This window comes from Oncorhynchus masou, chromosome 21 (genome assembly GCF_036934945.1).
Source record: "Oncorhynchus masou masou isolate Uvic2021 chromosome 21, UVic_Omas_1.1, whole genome shotgun sequence".
NCBI lineage: Eukaryota > Metazoa > Chordata > Actinopteri > Salmoniformes > Salmonidae > Oncorhynchus > Oncorhynchus masou.
In genome coordinates this window covers 44,537,960-44,564,328 of record NC_088232.1, presented here as the reverse complement: position 1 = coordinate 44,564,328, position 26,369 = coordinate 44,537,960, and the positions used below count along the sequence as shown (strand labels likewise).

Sequence of the window (26,369 nt, the reverse complement as noted above, 5' to 3'; positions counted from 1 at the left end):
CATGCCCTGTCACAGGTAAAACCGGCCACATATTCTCACTCTACACTCCAAAAGCGAGAAAAGCCGACAAAACCCGTTCGTTCAGAGACACCTTTGCCGTGGCCCTCATCGTGCTTGAGTTTTTCTGGTGAAAGTAGACCGATCGGATTTACAGTACCAACTAGAAAGTCCAGTTCCACCAACCGAGATGTCACAGGATCATGACAAGTAAGTGTTTTTAGTCACCACTGCAAGTCCAGCAGAACCAACGTGTTGAGCTCTAACAGTTTATTGAACTTTGGTGCAAAATGACCAATGGATATTTTTTTAGGTGGTTTACCCGCGCTGTTGGGTTCTAACGGAGTTTCCTGGACTGTGGGAAAGTGAACTTTTTTCCTGCCAGGCAAAACGAGTATGATTCAATCTCCTTATTTATTGTGCTTAGTGATTCAATCTCTATTTATCGTGTTTAGGATCCGTGTGAGCGCCGTTTGGGGTTCATAGCTACAAGCGCTGTTTCTCTGGTCGGGTTCCAGCCTGCACAGCACAGGTGTATATCTCGCCACCTGTCGTGCTCGTTCAGGGGCCTGATCCGAGTAACGTTCTGCCAACCCGTGTGTTATTGATGGGCGGTTCATGATTTGATTTGGCTCACAGTTATGTGGTTAGACTTTATTTTGTTTTGTCGAAGATATTCGTCTTAACCCCCCCCCCATATTATTTTCCTAGTTGAGGTTTGACATGCATTATTTAATGCCCTAATCCATGGTTGTAATGGCATATCTATTCGAACATGGTACTTGAATCGAAAGAATATCATACTTTTTTGTAGGATTTTTATCTTTGCTCCAGAGTGATAATGTGTGAATGTATTTTGTCCGTTTTTGAGGGCAATGACAAGGAGACTGTTGACTCCGGTGAAATCGTACACCTTTTAGGCGTTGGCCCCTTTAGTCAGAGGAACAATGTAAGCAAGATTTTCTCCGTTGTATTGTAGACACAGTCACTGGACGAATAATTCATGTTGACATAATTATTTAATTGATTGAGATAGTCAATACGAAAATGTTGTATTAAGAAAATGGATTATAATATTCACAAATAGGCCCCTGTTAAAGAAAAATTATACAATGATAAAGACGGGCTTTTTCGTTTTTTTTTCTTAATCTCATAATTTTAAAACGTTTAATACAGACCTTACTGCATAGGCCAGCCTGTTTCACGTGATATCAAAATACGGTGTGAGGCAAATGGGTTTCTCTCTCTTCAACCTTTCAGGAAAACAATTTAGGCTGTTTTTGTTCAGTATCCAATTTAATGCTTTTTTCCACATTGAAAACTTTTAGCTATCCTCTTTTGTTTTACAGTGGATTACATATCATCCAATTTTTCTTGGGGGGCGGGGGGGTGCGGTGAATAACGGATCTATCGGGTTGCAAATCCCTAACGCCCCAATTTGACATTTTGTGAATGAAACAATTAGATATTGGATTACTAATAATACGTTTGCCTTGACCATTCCGAAAAAAATAATCTGCTGTAGCAACTATAGCTTGGAAACCATCCTTACATTCTGTTTTTGCCACTCTGGAGACGCTTTTGTGTGAATTGAGGACAGAAAATGTATATGTCTCTTATCACACACTAGCCTCTATAGCATTTTGTTTGTTCATTTAAGAGAGTAGATTTAAGGAATTAAACAAATAAGGCGTGTCTTTATGTCTAAGATGTCATCATTGTTTGCACTTTAAATATTGTGCTAAAAATTAAATCTCAAAGGTTCTGTTTGTGACTGCAAAATAATTCAGTTAAAAACAAAGGCAAACTATTTATTAAAACAATATTTTTGTGATCATCATACACATGTATATAACATAGAATTACACCGTGCATGTAAGCCTACAGTCAAATCACTGAAATAATACAATCTAATTGTTCAATAATGTAGGGCTTGTGGGCTATGTAACACCCTCTCACATTCTATGCAATATATCTTGGTAAAAATGAATTATAGGTACCAAAACTGTTGTTATTGTAATAATGGCCCCTTTCTCTAATACATAGAATCACCAATCCTGTATGTGCTCACTCCTATGTTCTCAAGGTAGGTAATCGACCATGACTGACTGACTGTCTGATACAGTACAGAGAGGATGACTGATTCTCTTTGGCATTGAGTCAGTTAAGGGCCTATGATTATGATGATGACGATGATTGTTCCAAACAGGTTCTTTAAAAATAAAACAACAACCCAGTCATATAAACTCTGGAATGTTGTACTAGATCCCTCCCTGGAGACAACAGACAGGTAACCAATGGGAAACACTTAACAGCATACAGGTAACCAATAGGTAGCCAATAGGAAACACCAGTAGACAGGTAACCAATAGGAAACACTTAACAGCAGACAGGTAACCAATAGGAAACGCTTAACAGCAGACAGATAACCATTAGGAAACGCTGAACAGCAGACAGATAACCAATAGGAAACACTTAACAGCAGACAAGTAACCAATAGGAAACACTTAACAGCAGACAGATAACCAATAGGAAACACTTAACAGCAGACAGGTAACCAATAGGAAACGCTTAACAGCAGACAGGTAACCAATAGGAAACACTTAACAGCAGACAAGTAACCAATAGGAAACACTTAACAGCAGACAGATAACCAATAGGAAACACTTAACAGCAGACAGGTAACCATTAGAAAACGCTTAACAGCAGACAGGTAACCAATAGGAAACACTTAACAGCAGACAGGTAACCAATAACCAACAGCAGACAGATAACCAATAGGAAACACTTAACAGCAGACAGGTAACCATTAGGAAACGCTTAACAGCAGACAGGTAACCAATAGGAAACGCTTAACAGCAGACAGATAACCAATAGGAAACGCTTAACAGCAGACAGATAACCAATAGGAAACACTTAACAGCAGACAAGTAACCAATACGAAACACTTAACAGCAGACAAGTAACCAATAGGAAACACTTAACAGCAGACAGTTAGAGCAGTAGAGCATCTTTTCACTCACAGGTAGCTGAGATGTGTTGCACAATCGACTTTCTTGTACAACAAGTCAGGAAGATAAAGAGTGACGTTGTTGATATCTCCAACCTGTTCGTCGGTTGTGAACAATGCAGTGATTGTTGCTCTGACTGTCTGTTGATTTACGTGCTGTTAGTCTGGCCTATCCATCTGATGTGAGTGACTCCCTGTCTGAATCTGAAGTGAACCAGTTAGAGAAACAGGACCATATTAACTAAATATTTATAACTCAGTCCGTCTTTTGTGTGTAGCTTATAATTATGCAGCTCCTGGTTTTGACATACACTTTATCTAGCGAGCACATGTTACTTTCCTTCAAGAAATGTGTCACTGCACTCCTGCTAACATGTCTCTTTCTCTCTCTCTCTCTCTTTTCTCCCTTCTCCGTCTCTTCTCCCTTCTCTTTCTCCCCCTCCCCAGTAAGAGGCCGGTCCTGTTGTTGCAGAATGAGCCCAGCTACGGTCAGCGTCGGCCCTACACCAACGAAGACGAGGCGTGGAAGTCGTTCCTGGAGAACCCCCTGACGGCCGCCACCAAGGCAATGATGAGCATCAACGGGGACGAGGACAGCGCCGCTGCCCTGGGCGTGCTCTACGACTACTACAAGGTAACACAGGACCCAGGCTGGTCGACTACAGGCTGGTATGCTAACTACAAGGTAACACAGGACCCAGGCTGGTCGACTACAGGCTTGTATGACTACTACAAGGTAACACAGGACCCAGGCTGGTCGACTACAGGCTGGTATGCCTGCTACAAGATAACACAGGACCCAGGCTGGTCAAATACAGGCTGGTACGTGTACAGGACCCAGGCTGGTCGACTACAGGCTGGTATGACTATTACAAGGTAACACAGGACCCAGGCTGGTCGACTACAGGCTGGTATGCCTGCTACAAGGTAACACAGGACCCAGGCTGGTCGACTACAGGCTGGTATGCCTGCTACAAGATAACACAGGACCCAGGCTGGTCGACTACAGGCTGGTATGACTATTACAAGGTGGCCTAAAAAAACAAGAATCTGATGAGTTATTACTGATATAGGAGCTAAAATTACTGATACAGGAGATGTTCATCTGATGAGTTTCACCCACAGTTACTGATACAGGAGCCATGTTCACTCTGATACAGTTTCACCCACAGTTATTACTGATACAGGAGCCATGTTCACCCACAGTTATTACTGATACAGGAGCCATGTTCACCCACAGTTATTACTGATACAGGAGCCATGTTCACCCACAGTTATTACTGATACAGGAGCCATGTTCACTCACAGGTGATGCGACACTGTTCCACAACAATCCGAGCCATATAGATCGACAGCGTTGGAGAAACTAATTGAATGAAGTAGCTTTACTTCTTGCATCTGTGAAACAGCAAAAACTAGTAGTGTTGCCTATGTAGACATGATTCTATTGGATGTGGTCAGACTCACAGCGGCTGTGTTTACCTTCCCATGCAGGTGCCCAGAGAGAAGAGAACAATATCCCAGACCAAGACAGAGTCAATGGGCTCTGATGTGGATCCCAACAAAAGGTCCATGTAGGTAGAACATCCATTTACAAACCACTGGGGAGGGCAAATGTGCTGTGTGCGCATGTGTGCATATATATAGGAACTACTAGGAATTTAGAAGTGAGAGGAATACAGGTCCTCCACGCACCTTACCTTACCTCACCTTGCCACACCACATCTCACCTCACTACACCTTACCTCACCTTGCCACACCACACCTCACCTCACCACACCTCACTACACCTTACCTTACCTTACCACACCTCACCTCACCTCACCACACCCCACTACAACTTACCTTACCACACCTCACCTCACCACACCTCACTACACCTTACCTTACCTTACCACACCTCACCTCACCTCACCACACCTCACTACAACTTACCTTACCACACCTCACCTCACTACACCTTACCTCACCTTGCCACACCACACCTCACCTCACCACACCTCACTACACCTTACCTTACCACACCTCACCTTGCCACACCACACCTCACCTCACCACACCTCACTACACCTCACCTCACCTCACCACACCACACCTCACCTCACCACACCTCACTACACCTTACCTCAACTTGCCACACCACACCTCACCTCACCTTACCACACCTCACCTCACCTCACCTCACCACACCTCACCTCACCTCACCGTTGGTTTGGTCCTTGTGATATTTCATCATAAACTGACATTTTACCTGCCGTGTTTTTTGTTTTTCTTCAGGCACTTGATGGCCCCCCTGCAGGAAGCTTCCGTGGCGTCAGTGGAGAGCAGGATCCAGTTCCTGAAGGGCCCCATCAACATCCTGCTGCCCAACCAGCTAACTGGCCAGGACAACAAGAGAGGGGTCATTTTCCCCTCCCCGGACACCACTGTCACAGTCTCCATCGCCCCCAACTACCCCAACGTCAAGATGGAGGTGCCCTCCCACAGCTTCCACTGTGCCGAGTCCGACAGCCACACGGCAGAGTTCGCCAGGCAGCTCACACACAGCCAGTTCAGCCCAAGCACCCAGCCCCGTACCCCCGACTCCACCTTCCCAGAGACCTACAAGGATGGTTCCCAAGAGGTGTGGACACAACAACAGGAATCCAATAGCCTCTTCTCTAGTCTAAAACCCTCACCACCCTCCTCCACACCCCCCCTCTCAGATCTCTCTCTCCAGTCAGACAATAACCCTTTCACCTGAGCCTCTGGAGCTTACAACAGTGGGTCTCAGCCCTCCCTGTTTTTATTTGAACATTCCAAAATAGCAGACCAGTGTGTTATTATGCCATTGTCTGGCCCACACAATAAAGTGCTGTACTATTTCCCCCCTTCAATAGCCCAGGCCTTTATCTCTCCTCTCTCTCCATTTAACCTGGAGGGGGATTACCTTGGAAAGGGATAACCCAACACAACCCCCTTCACACAGGGAGAAGAGGAAGGAGTGAGGGAAGGAGAGAGGGAAGGAGAGAGGGAAGGAGAGAGGGAGGGTAGGATGGGAAGTGGGGGTTTTCCACTTCAGTGAGAGAGAGCAAGAGAGAGAGAGAGAGAGAGAGAGAGAGAGAGAAAGTGTAATAAACACTAAGAGAGAGAGAGAGAGAGAGGGCTCCCTATACTCCCTGTAACCCCTGAGAGCGCTAGCTACAACCCTTGTCATGGATGCTTGTCTAAATCCAGACCCTCTCTCCCCACTTCTCTGTCCTCTTTGTGTGCCACAGGTGTTCTCCTTCCCAGGGGATCTCCAGTTACGCATGGCCTCCATCTCGACAGAGGAATACAGCGTGTTTGACACCGTGCCGGGGTAAGCCCTCCAGCCCGGCGCCTGCCCGCTGTCGCTCGCACCCCGCCATTCACCCCCTGATAGGAGAATAACCTCATTCAGTCAGCAGATTCCCTCAGTTTAAAAGCTACAATGCCAAACGTAATGTTATCAGGGGGTCAGTGACACTACCAGGAACCAATGGGAAGGGACTGATGAGGGTGGTCTTATTCAAGGGGTGACATTTGCAATGTATTTCAGATGTGGAAAATATAGATAATCAATATTTGCATACGGTATTTTCATAAATACTGAAAACACATCTAGATTGTTTAGAATAAAGATAGATACCAGATAAACATCAGCTGAATACTAGATACATCACTTTTTCCATCTCTAGGCCTTCTCTTTCCCTAGCCTGAAATCCAGGCCTGTTTTGTGCCAAACATATGACACGGAGTACAAGGAGTGGAATGTCAGCACAAAGCAGGTCTGGATTTCAGGCTACTCTTTCCCTAAAGTAAAATACAAATGTGGGTCACCACAAATGTACTGTGGTTTTGTCACTAATATTTATTTCCTGATTAGGAATCATTTTGAGTACACCCTGGATGCATCCAAGTCGCTGCGTCAGAAGACAGGTGACGGTACCATGACGTACCTGAACAAGGGCCAGTTCTACCCCATCAGCCTCAGGGAGATGGACAACAGCAAGCTGCGGCACCCCATTAGCAAAGTCAGGGTAAGACCACACCACCAAGCTCGTTAGTTGTTCTACAGTAGTTCATGGTCAATAACAGAAAACGTTTAGATTTGTCCTTGTCTGTAACTAAATATGTGCATATAATTTGGCTAGCTCTCCCATGTTAAAGATACATTTTTTGACAGAATAAACAGAGAAATCTTAGGCTAGTTGGTAGCTATTATGCTAATAGTAGCTAATGTACTAACAAGTAGGAACTTGTTAAGTGGAATGTGTCAGTTAAGCTAGCATGATTGATGGCCTTGGGGTTGTGTGCACCATTTCAGAGTGTGGTGATGGTGGTGTTCGGAGAGGAGAAGTGCAGAGACGACCAGCTGAAGCACTGGAAGTACTGGCACTCCAGACAGCACACAGCCAAACAGAGGTGTCTTGATATTGGTAAGAGCCTATGCTACTGAAACCTACATGGAACACTCGTCCTCACAAACTCTTGAAGAAGATGCTACACCAAGACATGAAGCCTAGTTTATGGTGCAAAGCACAAGTTAGTACAAGTTTTCAACTGTTATTATCTAAAGCGAGGAAAGACAAAAAACTGGCTAAAACACGAATTGATTTACCCTTTAAGATTGCTCATGAAGCTTAAATGTTTTATTACCTCTGGGGAAATAACAGGTGCAAACTTCACATTACAAACGCTTATTAAATCAGGCCATAGTTTTTATGTCACATAAAGTCACCAGAAGTTCTGCCTGAATGGTTCCGAATACATTTCATCATATTTACCTGACACTCTTCTTACCATACCATCCTGCGCTGTCACAAGTCACTGTTAGTCCCTGAGTTGTTGTGCAACAGTCACCCTCCATCTCCTCCCCCGTGTCACATGCTGTCTCTGTCTCAGCTCAACTCTCATGACCTAGAAGGAGAAGCAGCCAGCTAGCCAAGGAGCCAGGCAGACAGACCCACCCAATGAGCCAAAACCTCTATGCCACCTTAAATAAATAACTTAGTAGGAGATCTAGGATAATCACGTCCCTCTTGTCGATATACTCTTATTCTAAAAGGGAAAAATTATCCTGGATCTGATTGGTTGAACCTTAACAAACCTCTTTAGAACAATACACATGATTGGATGAAGGAGGATGATAATTTGAGTGGATATGAGACAAGGCCAGTTGTCCTCCTATTTACATTTACTTCACCACATTCCTAAATGAATTAATGTACTTTTTACTCCATACATTTTCCCTGACACCCAAAAGTACTCGTTACATTTGGAATGCTTAGCACACAAAACAATTGTCAAATTCATGAACTTATCAAGAAAACATCCCTAGTCATCCCTACTGCCTCTGATCTGGCAGACTCTCTAAACACAAATGCTTAGTTTGTAAATGATGTGTGAGTGTTGGAGTGTGCCCCTGACTCTCCGTAAAATGTGCTGTCTGGTTTGTTTAGTATAAAGAATTTGAAATTATTTATACTTTTACTTTTGATACTTAAGTATATTGTAGCAATTACATTTACATTTGAAACGTAAGTATTTTTAAAACCAAATACTTTTAGACTTTTACTCAAGTAGTATTTTACTGGGTGACTTTTGCTTGAATCGTTTTCTATTAAGGTATCTATACTTTCACTTAAGTATGACAATTGGGTACTTTTTCCACCACTGCCTATTTGCTAATGATACCTGTGTCAACTGAGCTCTATGGTGGCTCCCTGTCGGGACAATACAGCAGCCTAATTCTCTGGAGGTAGACTGATCAATCTTACTCTGCACGCACATACTGTGAAAGGAGAACTTAGTTCTGCTTGACAGAGAAAAGTGTATTGTCTCACTTGCAGTCTGACTTTGATGGAAGGACTGTGGGCGAAAGGTGACCATTGAGACAACCTGCTTGCTTTCGATTAAAGTAGTCAGTCAGCAACGTAGAGGTGCCCTACTAAAACAGTGTGGTTTCTGGCATAGGGGTATAGGCCTAATAAGGGACTTTGATGGGATTGGTCAGAACCTAAAGTTTGGAGGCAAGTGCCTCAATTTCCGAAAAATGGCATAGTGAAAACGTTTTCTGAAGGATTAGACTCATAGTACAGCAACGCAAGACTACGAGACCAATACCACGGAGCAAGCTTTTTAAGCCGCACCTTTTGAGGACAAAAAGCTTGTTTGTTTATCAAACATCTAAGATGTGGGATGAGACCTCACCAGGGTGGGAGCACATTCTCAATGGTTGTATCTGATACAAGCTACTGACCTTCACTTCATTCTTATGCAAGGCTCCTAAAACCTTTAATTCAGCCCAGTCCTAATAATGATAATAATAATACTAATAAAATAGCCTTCCACCTCTCCATACTTAGTTTCATAACGTAGCCACCGCCGCCCTTATCTTAGCACCCTCTCTTCATTGAATGTCTTATGTCAATGCTAACTGTACTAACAGTCCATTATGTGTTCCATGGTTCCCAGCTGACTACAAAGAGAGCTTCAACACAATCAGCAACATTGAGGAGATCTCCTACAACGCCATCTCCTTCACCTGGGACATCAATGAGGAGGCCAAGGTGAGGTATAGGAAACATACCTTTTGGTATGAGGAATCAAAGAGAAAAGGTGAAGAGAGATGGAAAGATAGTTGTTTATCCCTAGAACACGTGATGATGCCAAGTGTTTCTGGAGGATTCGGGTCATCTGATCACAACTTCCTCATCAACATTCTGTGTAAATGTGACTGAAGATTCTTCCAAAAATAGACTGCCTTCCCTTGCTCTGAAGGTTAGGATGTGTTTTGGCCATCACAGAAAAGGTGTCAGGTGATGCAAACCAATTTGTCAGCAAGCGATCGTCACACGCTTTGTCCTTTGTTTTCTTCTAAATGCCTTTTATGGAAAGTGGTTCTTCGAGTTTTGATCGAAAAATAAAGACATTTATTGGCCCCTGGGGAGTAAGTGGAGTTTTCCCAGTGTTTTGGGTCCTTTGGTTGCTTAGAGACCATAGTGAATAGGTACATGTGTAGGTGTTTGTCTGCCGTCGAGGCCCCATTATGAACTCGTTCTACGTCACACCAATTGCTGAGCTAAAGTGATGCACGTACAAGGGAGGCCTAAGGATCTAGGACTTGCCTACTGCCTAACAATGGGAGTTGGAATGAGGAAACGCGGCAGGGGGGCAGAACTGGATTTGACAGCTCGCGATGGAATCCCGTCCGACCGGGTACGAGGTGACAGACATAATCCACCGTCCCTGACCAGTTTGTTGGGTTGTGAGGGATGGCGTCAACAGACAATCTCACAGACGCTTTAGCCTGCGCTTTATGTTCATGGGGTGCGATGACACTGCTACTGTTGACTGTTGTACTGTTAGCCTGGGATGCACAAACAGACTAACAGCTAGACAGTTCATCTATCCCTTCCATCTCCTTGCTCTTTGGTTTTCACTGAGGGACACACACAGACACACAGACACACAGACACACACACACACACACACACACACACACACACACACACACACACACACACACACACACACACACACACACACACACACACACACACACACATACGCATACATATAACCAGAGTGTGGATCTTCTCATCTCATGACCTGAGGCCTGTGTCCATAGGACCGAGGACTTCCATCCTTGTGTTTGTACTGTGTATAATCACCTGTGTCTATGCACTGTCTGTTTGTTAGAACCACGGATGAGTCAGGTGTAAGGTGTCACAAGGATGGTTTTGTGTGTGTGTGTGTGTGTGTGTGTGTGTGTGTGTGTGTGTGTGTGTGTGTGTGTGTGTGTGTGTGTGTGTGTGTGTGTGTGTGTGTGTGTGTGTGTGTGTGTGTGTGTGTGTGTGTGTGTGCAAGATGCTTTACCTTCCCTCGCTGTGTCCCCTGATGATTTAATAACTTAGGCACACACAGTTTACTCAGAAGGAGGAAATGAAGCAAGGAAATGAAACAAGGCAGAGTAGGAGCAGCCTTTCTCAAATGTTGACGCGCTTTGGGCTTCTTGACAAAACACTCTGCAATGATCATGAGAATAGAGCATTATATGATGAGATCATCTTTACGGAAGATGAGCAATTGCAAAAACGTTGAAATGCAACATACTTACATACGTAGCTGGTGAAACTATGTTGCACCATACATGACTTTACATGAAGTTAGCAACATAGTTTCTTGACACCAGCAGGCTATTTGATTAAACCAAGGATCTAATTTAGAAAACTAGTTACATTCTGCTTATGAACTGCAAAAACGAGATACTAAATAGTTACAAGGTGGCTATTCCAAAATATTAACAGTTCAGTCTAACGACATCAAATCTGTGCAACTTGCAGTAAAGGTTTTTCAGCATAGTGGTTATATGTTAAGTAAGCATATTGAAATAGTTATTTCTCTAGAAAGCAATCTATTGAAATAGCTTTCCGCAATCTTGTTTTAATGGTTGGCAGTAGAACTAAGAGTCAACATGTAATTACCACTCTCTGCCAAAAGAGGGAGACACACACCAGTTCAGTGAAGACAGCATGTACATAACAAGGAACCAGACCAATCATTTGCGCCTGAGCATTCAGTGGGAATGCTCTTGAATAACTATTATATAATTTACTGTGTATGGAACATTAGTTAATGACAAAGAATGGAATTAACATTTTACCCATTTGCATTATTATTATTATTTTATTTCAAAAATCTATGTTTTTTAAATCTAACCTTCATTTAACTAGGCAAGTCAGTTAAGAACAAATTATTATTTACAACGACGACCTACCCCGGCCAAACCCGGACGATGCTGGGCCAATTGTGCGCCGCCCTATGGGACTCCCAATCACAGCCGGATGTGATACAGCCTGGATACGAACCAAGGACTATAGTAACACCTCCTACATTGAGATGCAGTGCCTATATTCTGTATCCAAAATATATAAACACGGTATATGCCTGAAGTGTAAGATACCATACACTGTGCACAATCACTCTAATGTTTAACATAGAGGCAATGGAACACATCTCTTTTGTTAATGTATCAAACTCCCCCTCCTCCTCCTCCCTTCTGTCCGCCCCCATCCTCCTATGAGCCAGTCAGGAACCACCTCCTATGTAATTACAATTCGCATGTTATGTGTTGCTATGCACAGTTTTAATGTACCTGAATTACTCCACAAACAAAATTTGAAAAGCAAAGTCATAAATCTTGCTCCTCCTCTTCCGCCTTCATCATCCTCTTCCTCATTTTCCTTCTCCTCTTCCTCCTCCTCAGATCTTCATCTCGGTCAACTGTCTGAGCACAGACTTCTCTTCCCAGAAGGGTGTGAAAGGCCTGCCCCTGAACCTGCAGATAGACACCTACAGCTACAACAACCGCAGCAACAAGCCCATCCACCGGGCCTTCTGCCAGATCAAGGTGTTCTGTGACAAGGGAGCTGAGAGGAAGATCAGAGACGAGGAGAAGAAGCAGTCCCGTAGGAAGGGCAAGAGCACCGACCTCAACACCAGTCTGGGATCATGTGAGTTCCCCCCCCCCACACACACACACACACACACACACACACACACACACACACACACACACACACAGTCAAAGCATGTGTGTACGCGCACATTTGGTGCTATATTTTTTGTGAACACACACACACACACGTCTATCTTGCAATGATGCACATCAACTAATCTCATTATTTGTCATTTTTGCCCCTCCATAGATGTGGACGTTAAAGTTCCTTTCCTTCAGAAGCGTAATGATGTCACAACCTTTAAGATGATGTCTGACTTTGAGACCCAGCCGGTTCTCTTTATCCCTGACATCCACTTCTCCATCTTCCAGCGCCATGTGAGTACCTAGCCCCTAAACACTGACAAGTGGTCAGTTTTTCATTTGACCCGCTAAAGGTTAAGGTTAGGACTTGGGGAGGGTAAGCTGATCCTAGATCTGTGTCTAAGGGTCAGCATTCTGGGCCAGGTCACGGAAGACAGGGTTATGCAGAGTATAGCTACCACATAAATCATGTTAATCAACGGTACCTGTGACATTCAAACTGATATAAAAACACAGTTTGCTTTTCCTAGTATAGTGTAGTTGTGGTGATAAGGCTGTTATCAGATTCATTGGAACAAAATGATAAACCCCAACCCTTTTTTGAATGCATTCCGCAAAAATGTAAAAAAAATAAAATCAATTCATTGTTTTTATCTATGTACACTACCTTTCAAAAGTTTAGTCACTTAGAAATGTCCTTGTTTTTGAAAGAAAAGCACATTGTTTGTCCATTAAAATAACATCAAATTGATCAGAAATACAGTGTTGACATTGTTTATGCCGTCAATGACTATTGTAGCTGGAAATGGCAGATTTTTAATGGAATATCTACATAGGCGTACAGAGACCCATTATCAGCAACCATCACTCCTGTGTTCCAATGGCAGGTTGTGTTAGCTAATTTAGGTTGATCATTTTAAAAGGCTAACTGATCATTAGAAAACCCTTCCGCAATTATGTTAGCACAGCTTAAAACTGTTTTCTGATTAAAGAAGCAATAAAACGGGCCTTCTTTAGACTATTTGAGTATCTGGAGCATCAGCATTTGTGGGTTTGATTATAGGCTCAGAATGGCCAGAAACAAAGAACTTTCTTCTGAAACTTGTCAGTCTATTCTTGTTCTGAAGAATGAAGGCTATTCCATGCAAGAAATTGCCAAGAAACTGAAGATCTCGTACAACGCTGTGTACTACTCCCTTGCACAATATTCCATTGGAACACAGGAGTGATGGTTGCTGATAATGGGCCCCTGTACACCTATGTAGATATTCCATAAAAAATACAAATAAAAATCTGCCGTTTCCAGCTACAATAGTCATTTACAACATCAACAATGTCTACACTGTATTTCTAATCAATGTGATGCTATTTTAATGGACAAAAAAATATATATTTAAAAAACAAGGACATTTCTAAGTGACCCCAAACTTTTGAACAGTAGTGTATATTTGCACAAGTGGTTAACAACAGCCATACATTTAGATGACATAGTAGTTATATCTATTAAGATAATATACCATACTTGGTGCTGATTCAATCATAAAAACCTTATCAAAGGGCATTTAAATGAAACTTCAACCAGCCTCTGACTACCAAAGAGTCCAGTCCATCCTCTCCGGGTCTCTTTCAGACTTCTAAAGAGCCACTCATTCTGGCAGTCCTTCACTAAATACCAGGAGTTCTTTACATAGTGGATATCCCTTAAGGCAATCTTACTTTAGGGTGTAGGGGCTTTTGCCTATTGTTAATAGATGAATTAGAGACCAAGCCCTAGTGTTTGAAGTCTAAGCCCTGAACACCATTGATGTCCAGTGCGTTATGAGGGATCAGTGTTAAGACATTTCAGAAATGTTCCCAAAAATTCCAGAAATCCTGGTTGAATTGACAGAATAGTTTATTTTGGAACTCTACATTTATTTATTTTTTTTACCTTGGCTAGTCAGTTAAGAACAAATCATTTTTTCAACAACAGCCTAGGAACAGTGGGTTAACTGCCTGTTCAGGGGCAGAACAACAGATTTTTACCTTGTCAGCTCTGGGATTTGATCTTTCAACCTTTCAGTTACTAGTCCAACACTCTAACCACCAGGCTACCTTGGTCACACCTTATGTGTTTCCTGGCTGGTAAACAGTCTCAACTCCTAGTCAGGACAAGGTGCAGGTCAAGGTGACTAAAACATACAGTGTAGACCTGCCAATTTGACAGGATACTGTAATCATGTAATATCATGGGATCGGGGGTTGGTTATATAACCTGGGAGGTTCCAGTGCCATCTGATAGGTGGAGATGGCCTTGGGATAGATCCAAAGGTTTCTAGGTGTGTGAGTCAAATGATCTTACACAGTGCTTCAACGAATCCAAACATGTTTGGAATCACTCTCATATGCGTGCATATCTCATCATTTCAATATCATTGATTATGGAAGCCCAGTGGTTTCTTAATACGGCACCTAATGCAGTATGTCTAGAGTAGACTGCACCTGTTGCACTTGTGACTTGGCTTGATGCGAAGGGGACAGGAGACAGAGGGGAGTGTAGCACACGTCTGTCTACGTGTGGTATGTCAGGTCTCTCTCTCCATTCCCCAACGACACACCTCTTCCTGGCATTAGCAGTGCTCCTAGCCACCCCTGGACTCTGAACCCTCCTTGGCTTAGCAGTGTGATATCACATGGCCCTCAGGGTGGTTGCTGGAAGCCTAGAGTGAAACATTTTTCCTCGACCTGGAAGATGGGCAGACAGTTGTTTTAATTCATCCCTGTGGCTCTGTAGAAAGTGAACTTTGACTGCCCCCTGTTGGCCACAGTGGCACCAGGTTCCGTTCATGAGGTTTGCGTATTTGAAAATATTATTGCTACTGAAAACTAACATGAGTGTTTCACATTGGACAAGTCCAGGTAGTCCCTCCCTGTTTCAGTCCATTTGGTGCATAATGAACATGACCCAGCTGAGCTGACTGAGTTCTCTGGTTTCTGGGCCACATGGCGTTGCTGACATGCAGGGTGGACTGGGCTGAAAATAAACCTTTACTGTTTACTATTCTGATAAAGCCTGGAAGGAAAACGTTTATTTTGACACACGACTGGCATAAAATGGCAACCCAGTAAATCTCTAGCCCTCCTATCAGTTAGTGATTAGCAGGGGGACTTTCCTCTGAGAATAGACTATTGATTTGGCCTGGTCCAGGTGTTTAGTACATGCTCCTTAACTACATAGTGGAGTAGTACACACTAACAACCTGGACCAGAGCTAATATTGATTATACATTCCACAATTCCTCCTAAAATATGGACACTGCTTAGTTACAACACACGACTGCACTCTGTTACCTGTGAATGTGTTTAGTATTGATAAGACAATCAATGAAGGTATGAAAACCAGGTTGGAAGGCAAGTGGGCCAATTAAATGTATCCTTCTAACCAGGTCAGAGGGCGAGTGGGCCAATTAAATGTTTCCTTCTAACCAGGTCAGAGGGCGAGTGGGCCAATTAAATGTATCCTTCTAACCAGGTTGCACTTATCTTGTGCTGCAAGAATGGCCTTTAGGATTTATGAATCGAAAGGGTTACTCAAAAGAATCTGATCTGCTTATTACAGTAATAAATGAAAGCATGCTCTCATGTTGAGGGGAACATATTTAAATCATATTCAAAACACTGTCATCAGTTTGGATTTAAGAGGTCCCTTAGGATTGTTGACACGGCCCACAAAGTTCAATAGACCTGTTCCATATTAGATCAAATGACCTCTTTCATATGTATGACTGTGTTTTTTCACCGTTGACCCATATCATTCCCTCCCCTCATTCTCTGTTCTCTTTCTCCCTCTTCACCCTCTTTCTCCCTCTTCTCTCTCTTTCTCCCTCTTCTCTCTCTTTCTCCCTCATTCTCTCTCTTTCTCCCTCTTCTCTCTCTTTCTCCCTCTTCTCTCTCTTTCTCCCTCTTCTCTCTCTTTCTCCCTCCATTCTCTCTCTTTCTCCCTCTTCTCTCTCTTTCTCCCTCTTCTCTCTCTTTCTCCCTCTTCTCTCTCTTTCTCCCTCTTCTCTCTCTTTCTCCCTCCATTCTCTCTCTTTCTCCCTCTTCTCTCTCTTTCTCCCTCTTCTCTCTCTTTCTCCCTCTTCTCTCTCTTTCTCCCTCTTCTCTCTCTTTCTCCCTCCATTCTCTCTCTTTCTCCCTCCATTCTCTCTCTTTCTCCATGCAGCCCTTCTCACAAGAAGATGGAGAGGAAAGGTGGGTTCCTGGAAACATTGACTTCACGCTAATTAGTTTTATTGGACAAGTAGATGGAAAAGGGCTGGAGTAAATAAAGTATGGCCACTCATATGGTAGCTGTTCGACCGAGACAACCTTTAGCTCTTCCAGTTTCCACCTTTAGCTCTTCCAGTTTCCACCTTTAGCTCTTCCAGTTTCCACCTTTAGCTCTTCCAGTTTCCACCTTTAGCTCTTCCAGTTTCCACCTTTAGCCCTTCCAGTTTCCACCTTTAGCCCTTCCAGTTTCCACCTTTAGCTCTTCCAGTTTCCACCTTTAGCTCTTCCAGTTTCCACCTTTAGCTCTTCCAGTTTCCACCGTTAGCTCTTCCAGTTTCCACCTTTAGCTCTTCCAGTTTCCACCTTTAGCTCTTCCAGTTTCCACCTTTAGCCCTTCCAGTTTCCACCTTTAGCTCTTCCAGTTTCCACCTTTAGCTCTTCCAGTTTCCACCTTTAGCTCTTCCAGTTTCAACATTTAGCTCTTCCAGTTTCCACCTTTAGCTACACCAGTTACTTCTAAGAAAGACCCTGAGAGCTGTTTGTGTCATGGTCTATTGCATAGTTGTTAGGGTTGTTAGAGTGGTTGTTAGGGTGGCTGTTAGGGTGGTTGTTAGAGTGGTTGTTAGGTTGGTTGTTAGGGTTGTAAGGGCCTCCCTGCTATTTCTCTGGGAGAGGGCCTCACAGGCTTAACTGGAGTGTGTGTGTGTGTGTGTGTGTGTGTGTGTGTGTGTGTGTGTGTGTGTGTGTGTGTGTGTGTGTGTGTGTGTGTGTGTGTGTGTGTGTGTGTGTGTGTGTGTGTGTGCATATGTGAGTGTCTGTGTGAGTGCATAAGCGCTCTAAACCAACCTGTCGTGTGTGTTCATTGCAGTTCGGGCATGAAGAGATCGCTCTACGCCGAGGATGAGTTTGGTTCATCTTCCAATAAGCTGGCCAGAATGGACAAGCCCAAGAAAGGTATGACGTGTGTGTGTGCCCCCCCCGCCCATGCGCTGTGTATACACTACTGATAAGGTCACTGTCCAACACGAAACCAGAGAGAGGGCTAGGTATGGAGAGGGAGGAGTGTGTGTGTTATGGCTTGCCTTGAAGGCCACCAACACCCCATCACACACAAATCAAATCAAATGTATTTATATAGCCCTTCGTACATCAGCTGATATCTCAAAGTGCTGTACAGAAACCCAGCCTAAAACCCCAAACAGCAAGCAGTGCAGGTGTAGAAGCTAGGAAAAACTCCCTAGAAAGGCCAAAACCTAGGAAGAGACCTAGAGAGGAACCAGGCTATGAGGGGTGGCCAGTCCTCTTCTGGCTGTGCCAGGTGGAGATTATAACAGAACATGGCCAAGATGTTCAAATGTTCATAAATGACCAGCATGGTCAAATAATAGGTCTGGGACAGGTAGCATGTCCGGTGAACAGGTCAGGATTCCATAGCCGAGGCAGAACAGCTGAAACTGGAGTAGCAGTACGGCCAGGTGGACTGGGGACAGCAAGGAGTCATCATGCCAGGTAGTCCTGAGGCATGGTCCTAGGGCTCAGGTCCTCCGAGAGAGAGAGAGAAAGAAAGAGAGAAAGAGAGAATTAGAGAGAGCATACTTAAATTCACACAGGACACCTGATAAGACAGGAGAAGTACTCCAGATATAACAAACTGACCCTAGCCCGCCGACACATAAAATACTGCAGCATAAATACTGGAGGCTGAGACAGGAGGGGTCAGGAGACACTGTGGCCCCATCCGATAATACCCCCGGACAGGCCCAAACAGGAAGGATATAACCCCACCCACTTTGCCAATGCACAGCCCACACACCACTAGAGGATATCTCCAACTTATCATCCTGAGACAAGGCAGAGTATAGCCCACAAAGATCTCTGCCACGGCACAACCCAAGGGGGGGCGCCAACTAAGACAGGAAGATCACATCAATGACTCAACCCACTCAAATGACGCACCCCTCCTAGGGACGGCATGAAAGAGCACCAGTAAGCCAGTGACTCAGCCCCCTGTAATAAGGTTAGAGGCAGAGAATCCCAGTGGAAAGAGTGGAACCAGCCAGGCAGAGACAGCAAGGGCGGTTCGTTGCTCCACACACACCTTACCCATAGATGTGAGGCAAGTAATTCCTTATTTACCCAGCCCCTGAAAACACAACAGCAGTATCCCCCTTCCCACCGTGAACAACACAATATCAATGTTCATTCTCACCTCTCTCACAATTCACACACAAGGACACGTTTTTCATCCTTCTTCAGCATATGAACACACATGCAAACACACATGGAAAACACACACACACACACACAGAGAGCTGGGCAGTATTTCTGTTCAATTCATTAGAAATACGTATTTCAACTACCTTTGACTGTTTTGTAATTTGTATTTCATTTGCCTGTTACAATCCATGTAACAAGACACTTTCGAGAGTTGTAATTTTTTTGTTTTCAAAATACTTTTCTATACCATTTTTTTATGGTGGTTCACAATTTTGCAGCCCCCTTTTAGCCTGTATTGTTGTCAGAAGTCTGATTGCACTATAGTGTTATAAGAGCCTCTGTTAAATGACCTAAAGGTAAATGTCAAAATGAACACTTGCAAAGCATGCTGAGTATTATTCTAAAGCACTCCGACCCCAAAACTAGGCCAATAAAAAACCCAGTGTGCTTTGCAGTTGATCATTTACATTTTGTTCATTTAGAGACGCTCTTATGCTAAGTGACTTACAAGTAGTGCATTTAACTAGAGTAGAAAACACATAGTCAGAGCAAGTAAAACGTTTCTGTAACCCTTACTGAGAATGTTGTTGTTTAGGGGGTTAATTGCCAATTGCCACATTTTTGGATTTCTTTATACAATTTAGCCAGTAGTTCTGATAGTAGCACCCTCATGCCAAAAAGTGGCCCTGAAAATTGCACATAGGGTGATCTCCAAAAGTATTGGGACAATGAGCAATTTATTTTTGTTTTGGCTCAGTACTCCAGCACTTTGGATTTGAAATCATGCAATGATTAGGAAGTTAAAGTGCAGACTGACATCTTTAATTTGAGGGCATTTTCATCCATATCAGGTGAACCGTTTAGAAATTACATCCCTTTTTGTACATAATCCCCCCATTTTAGAGGACCAGAAGTATTGGGACAAATTCACTTATGTGTATTAAAGTAGTCAAAAGTGTAGTATTTAGTCCCATATTCATAGCACGCAATGCTTACATCAAGCTTGTAACTTAACAAACTTTGTTGGATGCATTTGCTGTTTGTTTTGGTTGTGTTTCAGAGTATTTGTAATAAATGACCTATAACTTCCGTTCTCAAAGCATTATTGAAACCTCTCAGGAAAACTTTCAAGGAACCAGAGTAAAACGCTCTCAGAACCTTCCTGCAACCTAAAGATAAAGGTTCCTAGAACAGGCAACATTTTCACTTCTGTTTTCAGAACATTTAAAAAACGTTAAGTTTTACTGGTCAGGAAACGTATGGCTTCGTTCCCACAACCAATGTTAAACCAACAACATACTATCCCAAGGAACCAAATCAAATCAAATTCTATTTGTCACATGTGCTTTACCATGCAATGCTGACTTACTAGCCCTTTTGCTGCTAATAATAAAAAAGGAAATAGTGATAAAATAACAACGAGACTATATACAAGGAGTACCGGTACCAGGTCAATGTGGGCACCAGGTAGTTGAGCTAATTGAGGTAGTATGTAGATGTATACTGGAGAAAAATATAAACGCAACATGTAAAGTGTTGATCCCATGTGTTCTGAGCTGAAATAAAAGATCCCAGAAATGTTCCATATGCACAAATTTGTTTACATCTCTGCTAATGAGCATTTCTCCTTTGCCAAGATAATCAATCCATCTGACATGTGTGGCATATCAAGAAACTGATTAAACAGCATGATCATTACACAGGTGCACGTTGTACAGGGGACAATAAAAGGCCATTCTAAAATGTGCAGTTTTGTCACACAACCCAATGCCACAGATGTCTCTGTTTTGAGGGAGCAACTGGCATGCTGACTTCAAGATTGTCCACCAGAGCTGTTGCCAGAGAATTTGATGTTGTTTTCTCTACCATAAGCCGCCTCAACTTCATTTTTGAGAATTTGGCTGTACATTATTGTTTTATGTAACCCTATTTAACTAGGCAAGTCAGTTCAGAACAAATTATTATTTACAACGACGGCCTACACCGGCCAAACCCAGACGACGCTGGGCCAATTGTGCGCCGTCCTATGGGACTCCCAATCACAGCCGGTTGTGATACAGCCTGGCTCGAACCAGGGTGTCTGTAGTGACGTCAGAAACCGTCTCAGGAAAGCTCATCTCCGTTCTCGTTGTCCTCACCAGGGTCTTGACCTGACTGCAGTTTAGCGTCGTAACCGACTTCAGTGAAGAAATGCTCACCTTCAGTGGCCACTGGCACGCTGTAGAAGTTTGCTCTTCACGGATGAATCCGGGTTTCCACTGTACCCGGCAGATGCCAGACCACATGTATGGCATCGTGTGGGCGAGCAGTTTGCTGATGTCAACGTTGTGACCCATGGTGGCAGTGGGGTTATGGTATGGGCAGGCATAAGCAATGAACACAATTTCATTTCATAGATGGCAATTTGGTTGTTGGCATGCTCTGGATCGACGTGTACGACGTGTACGACAGTGTTCCAGTTCCCGCCGATAACCAACAACTTCGCACAGCCATTGAAGAGCAGTGGGACAACATTACACAGGCCACAATTAACAGCCTGATCAACTCTATGCGAAGGAGATGTGTTGCTCTACATGAAGCAAATGGTGGTCACACCAGATACAGACTGGTTCTGATCCAAGCCCCTGGGGTATCTGTGATCAACAGATGCATGTCTGTATTCCCATGTGAAATCAATAGATTAGGGCCTAATTAATTTATTTCAATTGACTGATTTTCTTTATGAACTGTAACTCAGTAGCCTACCAGTTAAGAACGTTGGGTCAGTAACCGAAAGGTTACTTGTTTGAATCCCAGACCTGACTAGGTGAAAAATCTGACCATGTACCTTTGAGCAAGGCACTAAACCCTAATTGCTCCTGTAAGTTGCTCTGGATAAGAGCGTCTGCTAAAATTGTTGAATTTTGCGTTTATATTGCAGCAGTGTGCATGTATGTGTCACTATGCTGTGTGAGGTGTTGGCCACATGAGACTGGAACATAGTGAGATGCTCAGATGTCCAAACCCACATCAAGGGCTTCACCACTGTTAGTTTCAGCAGAAAAGATATCTGACATTGCCAAGTTAATGTGTTGTGTGATTCAGGGTGTGTGTCCTGCTATGACCAAGTTAATGTGTGTGTGTGTGTGTGTGTGTGTGTGTGTGTGTGTGTGTGTGTGTGTGTGTGTGTGTGTGTGTGTGTGTGTGTGTGTGTGTGTGTGTGTGTGTGTGTGTGTGTGTGTGTGTGTGTGTGTGTGTGTGTGTGTGTGTGTGTGTGTGAGTGAGTGAGTGAGTGAGTGAGTGAGTGAGTGAGTGAGTGAGTGTGTGTGTGTGTGTGTGTGTGTGTGTGTGATCAATATGTCTCATTGCACGCCTCCTCTCTCCTGTGTAGTTCTGCTGTACGTGCGTAGGGAGACAGAGGAGGTGTTTGACGCGGTCATGCTGAAGAACCCAACAATGAACGGGCTGGTGGAAGCAGTAAGTTCTTACTCAATATGAACAGGAAATTAACACTGCCAGACATATGGTGTCCGTTATGGGAGGCTGGTCCCATTGCATCCCTCCAGTGACATGGTGGGTGGCACTGTTTGTGACACGGCCCACTCTGCCACACAAGACTCCTCTATCCTGCAATTACCCATGTCCACTATCTTTCTCTCTCAGCTTGATGCTAATTCAACTCAGCATGAGAGAGAGGGAGAGCTATGACCTCAACTCTTTCCTCAAAATGAAGTAGAGGGACAGACTGAGAGAGTGAAAGAGAAGGAGAAAGGAGGATGCTCAAGGGGGACAGAGGCATTACCATGCGTAGGGTCTCCGCTTCTCCATATAGTCATTCAGCCTTCCCGTCACGTGGGGGTGCTATGGTTCTGATCAGGGGGTTTGTCTGTCTGGCTTAGTGCATTAAGACAAAGGGGACATAGGACATCCCTCAGCAGGGGACAACAGGGGCTGTGGGGTCACGTGGGGGTGCTATGGTTCTGATCAGGGGGTTTGTCTGTCTGGCTTAGTGCATTAAGACAAAGGGGACATAGGACATCCCTCAGCAGGGGACAACAGGGGCTGTGGGGAAACTAGACATGGGTCTCCAACCGCCTCCGCAACAGGCCAAATAAGTCGTGACAGGACTGGACCTGGCCTCTCAACAGGCCAAATGAGTCATGACAGGACTGGACCTGGCCTCTCAACAGGCCAAATGAGTTGTGACAGGACCTGGCCTCTCAACAGGCCAAATGAGTCATGACAGGACTGGACCTGGCCTCTCAACAGGCCAAATGAGTCGTGACAGGACTGGACCTGGCCTCTTAGTTTCTTTGGAAGGGAAGTGTGAACAGCTAGGGAGAAAATGTGGGCAAAGATACCGCACATCTCTCTTTTCTTTCCTGGTTGAATTCAGATTGAGTTTAATGTCTGCCATTCGACCTGAGTAATTGTTAGAGTGGTGTATTGTATATTTCATTTCCATTCTCTTCTTTCAAAAGAGAGACTACTGTATTACAAGCCTTTGTTGCTCTGCTTCTTCTAGATATCTGAGAAATACAACGTGCCGCTCCAGAAAGTGGGGAAAGTCTACAAGAAATGCAAGAAAGGGTAAGTTGTTCTCATCAACGGTAAATCTATTTACCATGATTTAAGAATTCTACAACAAGTAAAAGTTATATTTGTGAAGAATCAGGCCTTTTATGTATTTTACACAACATAAGACTCTGACCATAGAAATGTAATGATTTTATTTTATTACTGTGATACTGACATTTCTATCTGTCCCTCTGTTAGGATTCTAGTCAACATGGATGACAACATCATCAAACACTATTCCAACGAAGACACCTTCCAGATCTCTATGGAGGAGCTAGGGGGCATTTATAAACTCACCCTGACTGAAATCTGATTGGCCCAAAGGGAGGGGTTGGGAGTGATTGACACTATCACCGCTCAGTCCGCAAAGAGTGTGGCGATAGGGCAGCTTGTAAAGTTGTTGTAAATGTAAAGACTCTTAGTTTACAGATACACATGGCATTGGCCCAGGCACCAAAAATGGACAGAATGTCTCAGACATTAGCCGTATCTACAGTCCACTAGCCTGGTCCCAGATCTGTTGTTAGGCTTGCCAATGATCATTGCATTGTTTCGAGACAGCATAGACAGATCTGGGACCAGGTTTAAACTGTCCACCTGTCTGAGAGTCTATGTTCTTCTTTATTTGTGATGTCACTAATCCAAGTTACAAAGCCACTGCTCTTATGCCATGATGACATTGTGTTGATGGCTTGATGTAGACTTTTCATACTTTTTTGATACTTTTGTATTTAAGAATTGAGTCTGACAAGAAGCCCTCTTAGCTATGTCTTATAGGTATGCTGAGGTCATTTGAGAATCTTTGTTTATTTGTGTGGTGTGTCTCTCAGTATCTTTGTGTTGTATATGGTATAAGTGAAAGCATCAGTCTAATAGTGCATTGCTTTTGGCATTAGCGCCATAGTGATCTGGAGATGTATGCAATCGTTTAGCCTGGTCCTCGATCAGTTTAGTCTGTCTTGCCAATTCATGTGGGGATTGTCAAGCCAAACAAGACAAGACAGTGAAAACACAACTATCCTTATGCCTCAGGCTGCATTCTATCTGCCCCCTTGGAAAGGGTTGTCACTAGTTACCACCGCCACAAAGACCAAATTGGCTATATTGTAAAATTAATGAAAACTAAAATGCAGCTTTTTGGTCTTAATTTAAGGTTAGGGTTAGGAATAAAGTTAGCAGTTTGGTTAGAGTTAAGGTTACGGTTCAGGTAAGGTTTAAAATCAGATTTTAAAGAAGAGAAATTGTAGAAATAGCCTGGGTTTAGCCATAACTATGACTATGTGGCTGTGGTAACTAGTGACGAACCTCGGAATGCCATAGTACTAAAGACAGATCTTAATCTATTAAATTAGGATATCTATTAGGATATCTATTAGGATATTTCGCACACAAGGTGAGTGCAAACGCGTATTGTAAATAGAGAGGATGGATTGGCCTGGTTGGCTTACTCACTGTATTGATACTACACATCCTGGCAGTATTTAGTATGTATGTAATGTACACACTACCACAGTCTGGCAGTTAGTATGATATAATCTGTGTTTGTTGCTACTGTATGTGTGTTTTGAGAATAAGCATGTAATGTATGTGTGTGTCATATGGATTCTGGATAGAATGGAGAGCAGACATTTTCCCTCATACTGCTTTAGCATATGGCCTCTTCATAAGTATTACATGTCAAAAAATTATAATAAGATAAAAATGTATCAACCCTTCTGTCACTCAGCTATGGTGTGAATAGGATTCAGACCACAGGAGGCTGGTGAGGGGAGGACGGCTCATAATAATGGCCAGAACAGAGCAAATGGAATGACATCGAATAACTGGAAACCACGTTTAATGTATTTGATACCATTCCACTAATTCCACTCCAGTCAATACCATGAGCTTGTTCTCCCCAGTTAGGGTGCCACCAACCTCCTGTGATTGACTATTAGTCCAAAGGAAGTGCAATAAGGCAGTGATTGAAGCTCAAACACATTCAGATGGACAGATTTTCTTTTCATACACATATCAGACACAGTAATAGTGTGATAACATGACATTTGTGTCCATTTGAAAAATGTGGGGGACATTGTTTTCCTTGTGTACCTTCACAGCTCCTCTTTGCACCAGAGTAACAAAGTGATGCTCCAGTGCTTATGTATAATTTCAGCCAGTAGTTTTAAAAGTAGTGCTCACCAGCCAAAACCTGTTCCCGGATATTGTCGACTATGTTATCCATTTCGCATGATAAGTTACGCCCTGCAACAATAACAAAATGCTTTAAAATGTTTTATTCATATGATATGTTAAGTGGTTAATATCCCGGATTGTATCTTTAATGTCTATATATTTATTATGAGAATGGGAAAAAGGGTATTTTTTACCATATACACTGAACAAAAATATAAATGCAACATGCAACGTGTTGGTTTTCATGAGCTGAAATAAAAGATCCCAGGTATTTTCCATATGCACAAAAAGCTTATTCCTCTAAAAATGTTTTTGCACAAATTTGTTTACATCCCTGTGAGTGAGCATTTCTCTTTTGCCAAGATAATCCATCCACCTGACAGGTGTGAAATATCAAGGAGCTGATTAAACAGCATGATCATTACACAGGTGCATCTTGTGCTGGGGACAATTAAAGACCACTCTAAAATGTGCAGTTTTATCACACAATAAAATGCCACAGATGTCTCAAGTTTTGAGGGAGCATGCAATTGGCATGCTGACTGCAAGAATGTCCACCAGAGCTGTTGCCAGATAATTGAATGTTAATTTCTCTACCATAAGCCGCCTCCAATGTAT

The 26,369-nt window shown here is 43.3% G+C and overlaps 1 protein-coding gene across 2 annotated transcripts; it reads left to right on the top strand.

The window, feature by feature from the left end:
• On the top strand, positions 1-26,031 carry LOC135508397 (grainyhead-like protein 1 homolog). Of its 2 annotated transcripts, none has more exons than XM_064928551.1 (15): positions 1-207; positions 3,455-3,641; positions 4,502-4,581; positions 5,285-5,630; positions 6,265-6,347; positions 6,894-7,047; positions 7,335-7,446; positions 9,485-9,579; positions 12,279-12,525; positions 12,721-12,848; positions 16,756-16,784; positions 17,671-17,756; positions 22,390-22,475; positions 23,524-23,588; positions 23,775-26,031. In XM_064928551.1, the coding sequence occupies exons 1-15, from the start codon at positions 188-190 to the stop codon at positions 23,887-23,889; spliced, it is 1,833 nt and encodes a 610-aa protein (XP_064784623.1). In that variant the 5' UTR covers positions 1-187; the 3' UTR covers positions 23,890-26,031. The 2 variants fall into 2 exon arrangements, with proteins under 2 accessions (XP_064784623.1, XP_064784624.1); XM_064928552.1 differs by lacking the exon at positions 1-207 and adding an exon at positions 225-391.
• The last annotated feature ends 338 nt before the right edge of the window (positions 26,032-26,369 follow it).